Raw genomic sequence first — 10,413 nt, forward strand, 5'->3', positions numbered from 1 at the left:
GTATACAAGATTATATTTGTTTAAAGCTTCTCAACCATTTGACAATAAATGCTCATACCCCTTACATTGAAGATGTTCAAACCTGATATCTCAAGCAATAATAGCAAATCGCTTAACCATTGAGGTCTCTTGATTCGTGATGGTCCAATAACTAGATATTCACAAATTGTATGACTTTTCGGATCTTGATAAAATGGTGCTAAAAGTGATAAAAGGGATCTCAAGTATTGATCACTATTAACTATTTTCACAATAATTTTGTCAAAAATAAGTATTTTTACTATTACAAAAAGAAAAAAAAACATAAGATTTATTTTTGGCAAACTGTTTAGCATAATCTTTTATTGTTTTTGGGCAATGCATAATAACTTAAAAAAAAACTTATTATTGCTATACATTGATATCTCCTATATGATTCCTTTGTTACCTGCCAATATCATGTACTTGTCTTTCCTTGTAAGATCAGTACACTTGAATCCTAAAGCTGTTGCAATCTGACCCTGCACATGATTGGCAACTTCAAATCTGGATTTCCCTCCGGCATTATGTGTTTCCCAGCTTGGTAACTTGTTTAGAATCATGATCAAGCATGAAGGATTCGGATTCATTAGGTGAAATGTTGAGTCTAAGGATTTGATTCCGCTAGCGGTTGATCCGTAGAACATGCTGACCTGCAATTTTATAGCTACTGGAACGATTTCATCGGTCAGCTCTGCAAACAATGGACTAAATCTCAGCAGAAAGGGCTCTCTGCAAGTGGTTCCTTCAGGGCAAACCACTAGGTCCCCTTTTCTCAACATCTTCTTCATCACTTCTCCATCTTTCTCTCGGTTTCGTGTTAGCCGGACCGTCGTGATAGGGGAAATTACCTCACTGAATCTACTAAGGCTGTAGGTGACAGCAGAGACAGACTTCATCAGAGCAATGGTTATATAAATTGGGTCTAGCAATGTTCTATGGTTGCACACATGGAGCACTCCTCTCGGTTTTTCCTTGGTTTTAAACAGACCAACTGGAGATTCGACTTTGGTATTCATCATCCCAGAGAAGGCCAATAAAGGTATAGAGAACTTGTAAGGTAATTGAGTGAAAACCATGATTCTGAAAATGTGTAGGAGGAAACCAAATGGAAACCAAATGAACATAGCTAAGGCCTTTAATGGGGTTGGCCAAAAGGCCAACCTTCCATCATGGAAGATCAATGGCTTTATATATCTCTTCCTTGGAAGAACTTGCCAGGTGCTCTTTTCTGCCTCAGTCACCAAGTAAATTTCCTGTTCAAAATCTTCCAATAAATAAATATATACTAATGAAAACATCAGTCAACAAAGATCAGTCACCATTACCTTGCAATGTGAGAAAAATTTCTGGCTATAGGATGTTCTGAAGCAGCCTAAGCCAATATTATGAGTAGTCATCTTCTGGTTTATAACTTGTGCCTCATCAATTGTTTCCTCCATTAAACCCAAGAAGTAGCCATGGAATTCCTTCAACACTCTTGCAATGATAGCATCAGTTCCCAAATAGTCTCTTAAGAAGCCTTCCACCATGATTCTAGGCATGCTGGTGACTGCCACCTTTCTTTCATACTTCATCACTATATCAAACCCCACAACCCCAACATCTTCCAGGAAGAACTTCGGCAAAATGGCAGTCCCAGCTCTAAACTTGTCCTTTTTAAGAGCAACAATGCTGACAAAAACCAGAAGTCTGAGTCCAAGCTCATGGCCGAGTAACCAAGCCAGAGGGTAAAGAAGAAGCAAGATGAGAGCTCTAATGAACCCACCAGCTTCAAAGGCGACCAACATGAAGTAAGGAAACTGTGAATGGGATTTCAAAACTGCACCCTCCAAATGAAAAACCAATGTGTTCTTTGAAACCTCGTCTGTAAACGAAGAGTTCTTAACAAACTTGAATTGCTTTGCAGTTCCAGGGGCGCCATTGCTCAACTTGAACCTTAGATACTTCCCTGATGTTTTGATCAGGTTTTCAAACAGTGAGGAGAAAGCTTTTAGTTGAAAGATCTTCTTGATTCTTTCCATTTTTTAATTTGTGTTTTTGTCTTGGAATGTGACAAAGGGCTGGAAATTTATAGTGGACGAGTATTGATGTCCATTAGTTATCATTTGTTTAAGATAGAGAATGGCTCATTCATTTATTCTTCTAACCGTTTCCATTGTTGATTATTTGATAGCTTACCGGCAAAGGTTTAGATAATATATGGGGTTATAATGAAGTACTCAACAAATTCTGAACTCTGATTACCCCAAACTTGTCCCACAACACTTACCGGTCATTAGTGGCCTTTCAAAACTGATAGAAACTTTCCAACAGTCACTTCTCCCACATCGAAGTCAGGATCAAATATTGGAATGGATCAAATTATTAAACTTCGAAAATAGAAGAATTTAGTAAGTTAAAACTAAGAATGGGCATGGTCAAGATTTTGGCCAACCATACCTAACTCGAAAAATAGATCTTCTCTATTTGAACCCGACTTCACCTGAGTTTAGAGTGATTTCATTTTACCCAAAACTCAACTCGATTTTTTGAGATAAAACTCAAGCCAAATTCAAAATAAATATATTTATAAAAGATTATGAATTTTATTTAATAAAATATGGATCAAGTTAAAAAATAATATAAAGAGTGGTATTATTGCAATTATTTCTAAATATATAAGATTTTTGGGTCGGGTTGGGTTTGGTATTTTTCACTCTAAACCCGAACTCGACCCGACATGAACTTCTCTTCTAAAAAACCCAACCCGAATCTAATTTTTTTTCTCAAAAAATTATGAACCAATTTGATTGGGTTAGATTAAAACTCATCAGGTTCAGATATCGTGCTCATCCCTAGGTAAAACCTATTTATGTAATATTTAAACTTATAAAACTTAAATTTCTATTATACCAAAAACAGTTAGGAATTATTTTTTTCTCCCAGTTTGTCAAAATTGTGTCTTGTCTAATTTGGACTTATTTGTGTCGCACACTTATTTTTTGTGGGTGAGTCTTTCAGACGGTATTTTATGCATATATAAGACCTTAAACTTAAAACCTACTTAAATGATATTACTTTGCTTACCACTTGAACCATATGTTGTAAGTTATAATTATTCTAATTACCATCCTTCTTTAGTTCCACCACTACCTTTTCCGAATGGACATCAAACACAAACTAACAATATTTCTTTTTCTTTTTTGAGAAAAATGTGTTCAGGTTGATTTTGCATTTATTCACCCTTTTGCTTTAAAATAACGTCCAAGTTTTTATATAAAATTTCATTCAATCGTTTTCAATTCTTTAAATGTGTTTTTAATTTTTTTAAATTGTTAGATAATATTAATTATAACATTAATATTTATCTAAAAAAATATAAGTTTTTATATAAAAGTCTATAATAAAATACTTAAAAGTTGTCTTACATAAAAAAAATTGTTACATGATTTCCCCACCAAAACATCTATGATCTCCATCAAATATAATCATCCATCTCATCTTTTTTTTATATATTATTATTTTTTACAGCTGTGTAATTATTTAGAAGTTATAACTTAGTTATATTAATGACTTGAAAATAATAATAATAATAATAATAATAATAATAGAATAAGAATAAGAATAAGAATAAGAATAAGAATAAGAATAATAAATTAATAATATTAATAATAATAATGATGACGACGACGATGTAATGGGAGAGCTCATAGGGGTTAAAATTCTATTTTAAGCTTTTTTAGTCCGAACAAGTAGTTAATGTATTAAAAGTGTAACACCTTAAATTTGATCCGTATATACAGTAGACTAAAGATGTCATTAAAAAAAATAAAAATAAAGATGTCATATTTGGGCATAAGAGCGAGCTAATAAATCATACCATAATTTTCATAACTAAAGCTTCAAATATTAATTTCAAAAATAAAACATCGTATATAAGACAGACTTTATAAAATAACTCGATACAAAACATAAAGCTTCGATAATAATTATATCTATGGAGGCAGAAAGCAAGGGTGAACTGGATTTGTCATGGGGATCGTAATACGAAGTACTGTCATGCTTGTGTAAGGGTTAGACGATAGGCAAACTCTATTTCAATGCTAAAAATGGTGATGGTTCATGGAGCACTAATCAACAAGTACTCTAGAATTTGGCGGTGAACTTCTTTGCGGATCTTTTACTAGTGTCGACGAGGTATCATATTCGTGGGAGGCTTTTTGACGGTTACTAATAAGGAGGTTAAACAAGTTGTTTTTGAAATGAATCCTTCCAAGACTCCAGGCGTAGAAGGATTAGGGCTGTAAAAAGCTGACCCGACCTGCAAAACTGATTGAAACCGACTCGAGTAAAAACTGTTTTTGACATGCGCTGTGGCAATCCGAAACTGACTCGAGTCGGAATTGGTGTTGACCTGAACCCGAGTTGGATCTGGAAATTGTGGATCCGAACCTGACCTGCATCCGACCTGAGAAAGACCTGAACCCGAATTGAACCGAAAATATGATACTCGAACCTGAACTGCATCCGACTGATATGAACCCGAGCCCGAGATTGACCTGGTAAATAACTGGTATTACCCGACCTGTTTTCAACCTGACCTGTTTTTAACCTGACTTGTTTTTAACCTGACCTGTAAATGATCCGACTTGTTAATGACCTGATCTGATATTTACCTGACTTATATATTACCATGGACGAAATTATAAGATTTTAATAAAATTATTAGTTTTTTAGTTTATGGTGTAATTAAAAAATTAATATGATTACTTTTTAAATGTTATAATAAAATATTTATTATGATAATTAAATTAATAAATAGATCTATTATATAAAAATATTTAATAAAATTAATAAAATTATTTAAATGTAAATTAGATAAAACATGATTAATAATGCAAAGGAAAATTAATATAGTTTAATTTATATAAATTATATAGTTTAATTTATATAAAGAAAAATAATATTAATAATGAAAGTATTTATTATGTAATATATATCAACGTTTTACATTATTAACATAAATAATTTTGGCAATACATTAGTTTACATAGGCCCAATACATAAGTCCACTCTTGTATTACAAATATATATGCATTAGTGCTAGTCCATTTATACGAGGGTTTATGGTGTAAGGTTTAGGGTTTATGATTTAGGGTTTATGATTTAGGGTTTAAGGTTTAAGGTTTCTATAAACTATATATTTTATTACTTTATATAGTTTATGCATAGTGTTTCTATAAACTATATAAGTAATTTACTTTATATAGTTTTTATATATATATATATACTATACATGGTTTATACATACATATTATATAAAAGTATTTAATAAAATTAATAAAATTATTTAAATGTAAATTATATAAAAAGTGATTAATTAGGTGTTAAATAATTAGTATGTCACATTGCATATTATATGGTTCATAAAATAGTAGTACATGTCATATTAATTTCATTTGCATAATTAGTATTTTAGTTGCATGTTAGGTTAATTCACATTAATAACTCATTTATTTTGTTGTTATGAATAAGTAATAATAAAACCAAAAAATAAGCCCATTTCCAATAGTGTTAGTCCATTTACATTAGTTTATATAGGCCCAATACATAAGCCCACTAAGCAAGGAAAAATTGCAAAAGTAAACTAATCAAAATTTTAAAGTGAATAAAAGCTTTGAGTTTAATAAATTCAGAGAAACCTCACACAGACAGACTTCTTTATGGAGCACTGAGGTTGGTTTTGCTAAGATGAAGAAGTTTCCTATGTATAGAATGATTTTGTGAGCTATACTTAAATTGCCCGATCGATTACTAGATATTCAAGAACGGTTGCTACAACAATACTACTCGGCGTGAACTACAACCCTTGGTTTGTCAAATTGTTGTTGCGGCAATACGCCTCAGTGTGAACTGCATTCATTGCCTATCCTACTCTAGTAACTACCCCTGTTAGTCGAATAAAACCCTATCCTCATCTCTAAGGTGGATTAGAACCACACCATCCCGAATCAATCCCATTATTCACGTAGATCTTCCCTAACTCTCTCAAATTTAGGCATCTACTCCTAGAAGAATGACAATCTCTAGAAAGCTCTTACAAAATCTAGGAATGTTTTGTCTAGGCACCAGGCAATCTCTCGAAGCTCTTACATGTCAAGGCAAAATATTAAAACGATGAACAAAACAATATTAAGCATAAACGAACTTCTTCATTCAAAAACATAAAATAACTATAACACCCATCTCCCGTATACATTTCTGTACACAAGTTATATGTGTCACATGACTTTTAAAAATATTCACCCATTTGGAAAACCCATAAAATTTTGTTTCGAAATTTAAAACAAAACATTTTAGTACAACAATAAAACAATCGTTGAAAATATTACCAAAATTATCACATTAATAACATTCTAGAACATTTTTCTTAATTTCGATTACATGCCAGCAAATTTTCAAAATAAACATGTTTGTCCTACTGTTACTGATGAAAGTCAACCTTAGATTGATGATAGCTGTTACTGCACAGCTTACCCGGCTAGTCTTTGATTTTACCTATGCGTGAAATCAACATACGTTAAGTATTTACTTAGTGAGACATAATATTGTAAAGAAACTGCAATTTATACATAAGTATATCATGTTTAAAGACGAATTTCATCGCATACTCCATAATGATCAGATAAATCCTTCTTAATTAAACCAGATTTCTTTCATACAATCATCAAAATTATTCTTAGTATGCTCAGCATTACATATCATTCTGCATATTTTCCCAATTATTCTTTGTTTTTTCTATATACGTTAAATGAGAAAGTAATGTACATGTAATGCACCTAAGTGCCAAATGGTCATTTATCTTTTATAATTACCATGAGTGGCACCTTATATGCGTTAATATACCGTTATGCATTTTCATTTGTGGCATCCTTTCATGTCGATTATGCACTATTATGCATTTTCATTTATGGCATCCTTTCATGCCGATAATGCACCATTATGCATTTTCATTTATGGTATCCTTTCATGCCGATAATGCACCATTATAAATTTTCATTTATGACATCCTTTCATGCCGATAAAGCGCCGTTATGCATTTTAATTTATGGCATCCTTTCGTGCCGATAATGCACCTTTATGCATTCTCATTTATGGCATCCTTTCATGCCGATAATGCACCGTTATACATTTTCATTTATGGCATCCTTTCATGCCGAAAATGCACCATTATGCATTTTCATATATGGCATCATTTCATGCCGATAATGCACCGTTATGCATTTTCATTTATTCATTCATTTTAGAGTAGTTCATACTCTAAAACTTATTCATAATATCATTTCCATACACATAATGAAAGTATATTAAATATTGTAAAACATACATTTAATCAAAATATTCTAAGTTGACTCATTGCGAGTCTTCCTCATATTATATAAATACAATAAATGTACTCACCTGGTATGCTTAGTTAATATGCTTTAAGGATGTCCAGCTATTTGACAACTTTATCTTTGCCCTTTTTCTTGCTTGATCGGAGCTTGGTTACGATCTACACAAGCATCTATTAAGTACACGTACCATACTAAATGTTAGTATACTTCTCGAACATTTATACTTTTAGTAATACTTAAAAGTATTACTATATTCAATTTCTATCAAAATTCATCATATCTTAAAGTTTCCAGATTCAATAGTATCGGTATCCCTATCATGGTATCAATACTTACATACTATGGTATCGATACTCCCTTTCAGTATTGATACCATTTCTACATTCTGTAATCTATGGTATCGATACCTTCATTTTAGTATTGATACCCACATCAGCATCGATATTAATTGCATTAGTATTGATACTGTTCATCATAATTCTTCAAATTTAAACCTATAGTATCTGTATTGTTCTTCCAGTACCGATACCTTTACCAGATTTTTCATTTTTCAGCTCGATTTTTACTAAATTTTTGTTTAAAACTCTTACTTTTAACTCAAACAATGCCCTTAAACTTAACATCACTTAACCCAACTAACTTTCCTCCATTTTGCTTCTTATAACATCTAAATTCCTCAAAGAACATCTCAAACTAAGAATCATGCCACTTTTTCTAATATGTTTATAATCACATCCAAGGCTTCTAATCTAATATTTACTTATTTGACAAGTCAAAAAATACTTGTAAACATCAATAAAAACTAATATTTCAACAAATCACTTAAAAACCCATTTTATTCAATCTAAAATAAAGCATCTATTTCTTAGTTTTAATCCTCTTTAACCCTTCCTTAAGTTTACACATCACTTAAGGTTTCAAGAACAAACCCAAAACAAAAGGAAAACCAACGTTGAAGAACCCTTACCTTGGCTATGGAGGGCACGGGACTAGGAGGAAGAAGAAGAGAACTTAGCTTGTTCTCTATTTTCCCATTTCCCCCTTTTTAATACCCTAATTAAAATGGATTTTAAATCATTTCCCTCTAATGGAACAAAATACTCTTTCATTCTTTAATTCTTACTAATTCATCTTAATCAAAATTTCTAAATAATTTTCTTATACTTTACCATTTATTCAATTTAATCATCCAAAATTTTAAATCTTTTTCATATAGTCACTGACTTGATATTTTGGGTATTACAATTCTCCCCCTTAAGAAAATTTTGTCCTCGAATTTAAAGACTTTATGCTTTTACCACAACACTTCAACTAGAGGAATCATCTTGTTACGTTGTTTCTTGATTTATCGAGTCCATATCCGTATTGGTTCTTTTTTTCATAATTCAAATCTGATTGAATCTCTATTCCCCTTAATGTAAGAACATGTGAAGAATCTAATCGGTGATTACTAAGCAACGACACATGAAAAACATTATAGGTCTTGTCTATTTCAGGAGGCAAAGCTAACTGATAAAATCTCAAAGGTCCAATAATTCTCGGACTCAGTCCAAACCGTAATACTTCCTTCCAAGGCGATACTTTCAGAAAAACTTTATCACCTTCTTGCTATTCAATCTCTTTTCTTTTTAGATCATCATAAGACTTTTCTTAATCGGAATCTATTTTAAGATTATCTTGGTTAACTTTCATTTTATATTCCATTTCTTTCATTAAATCAAGGCCAACTAGATTTCGATATTTTAACTCAAACCAATTTAAAGGTGCTCAACCTTTTCTCCCATATAAAGCTTCGTATACAACTATCTTGATGTTCAATTAATAACTGTTATTGTAACCAAATTCTGCTAAAGTAAATATTTTTCCCATGATTCCCTGAAATCAATTACACATGTCCTCAACATACCTTCCAATATCGGAATAGTACATTCTGACAGAGCATCCGTCTACTGATGAAAAGGCCGTACTGAATTTCAATTGAGTATCCAAAACTTTATGCAAGAATTTCGAAACCTTAAAATGAATTTTGAATTTTGTCAGATATGGTTGATACTGGTAATCCATGCAGCCGAACTATCTCTTACATGTATATCTTGTCATATTTATCCATCGACTTCTAGTACCAAAATGAAGTGAGTTATCTTGGTAAATCTATAAACAATCACCCATATTGAGTCTTTCTTGTAGGTGTTAAAGGTAGCCTTGTAAAAAAGCCTACAGTGACTCGTTTCCCCTTTTCGTTCATGAATCAAGATTGATTGAAACAATCTAGAAGATACTTGATATTCAACTTTTCCTCTAATAGTACGTCAGACACTTTGCTATAATTTCCGTGATGGCTCTTTCAAACCAGGCCACCAAACTGACTCTTTAAATCTTAGTACCTCTTGTTTCTATCTGAATGCATAGTCAACGAACTTAATGCCTCAAAAAGAATATCTTTCTAAATTCTTAATCATCAGGAATACAAAATCTCCCACGATAATACAAACATCCATCGAATTTGACTTCAAAAGTCCTAATCTCTTCATTTTCTACTTATACAATTCATATAAATTTTTTGTCTTTCCTTTGTAATTCTCTTATCCGGTCTAATAAAAGCATCGACTTCATCTTTAATTCAACTCATAATTCCATTTTCATTCAACACTAATCGCACATCCATAGATCGCAAAACTACAAAAGGTTTCTGACCAAGTACCTTTGCATCAACATTGGTCTTTTCTAGAAGATAATCAATGATCACATCATAATCCTTTAAAGGTTATGTCCATCTTTTCTGTCTCAGGTTCAATTCTTTTTAAATTCACTTTAGGCTTTTTTTATAATTAGCACAACTATATCACCACTCACCATAGATAATGGCGTCAAATCTTTTAAGGCAAACTCGATTACTGCCAACTCTAAATCATGCGTAGGGTAATTCATCTTGTGAGTCTTTAACTTTATCAAGACATATGCCACAACCTTACCTTTTTGTATAAGCACACTTCCTAAGCCGTTAGAAGATGTATCA

The 10,413-nt window shown here is 31.9% G+C and overlaps 1 protein-coding gene across 1 annotated transcript; it reads right to left on the minus strand.

The window, feature by feature from the left end:
• Window positions 1-396: 396 nt before the first annotated feature.
• Window positions 397-2,057, minus strand: LOC120212191 (probable glycerol-3-phosphate acyltransferase 3). Its single transcript, XM_039210595.1, has 2 exons — window positions 1,347-2,057; window positions 397-1,274 (listed from the first exon to the last, which is right to left on the minus strand). Exons 1-2 carry the CDS (start codon window positions 2,040-2,042, stop codon window positions 408-410), a joined length of 1,563 nt encoding a protein of 520 aa, XP_039066526.1. The 5' UTR covers window positions 2,043-2,057; the 3' UTR covers window positions 397-407.
• Between the last annotated feature and the right edge of the window lie 8,356 nt (window positions 2,058-10,413).

Source organism: Hibiscus syriacus, unplaced genomic scaffold (genome assembly GCF_006381635.1).
Source record: "Hibiscus syriacus cultivar Baekdansim isolate YM2019G1 unplaced genomic scaffold, ASM638163v2 tig00110004_pilon, whole genome shotgun sequence".
NCBI classification, from domain to species: domain Eukaryota; kingdom Viridiplantae; phylum Streptophyta; class Magnoliopsida; order Malvales; family Malvaceae; genus Hibiscus; species Hibiscus syriacus.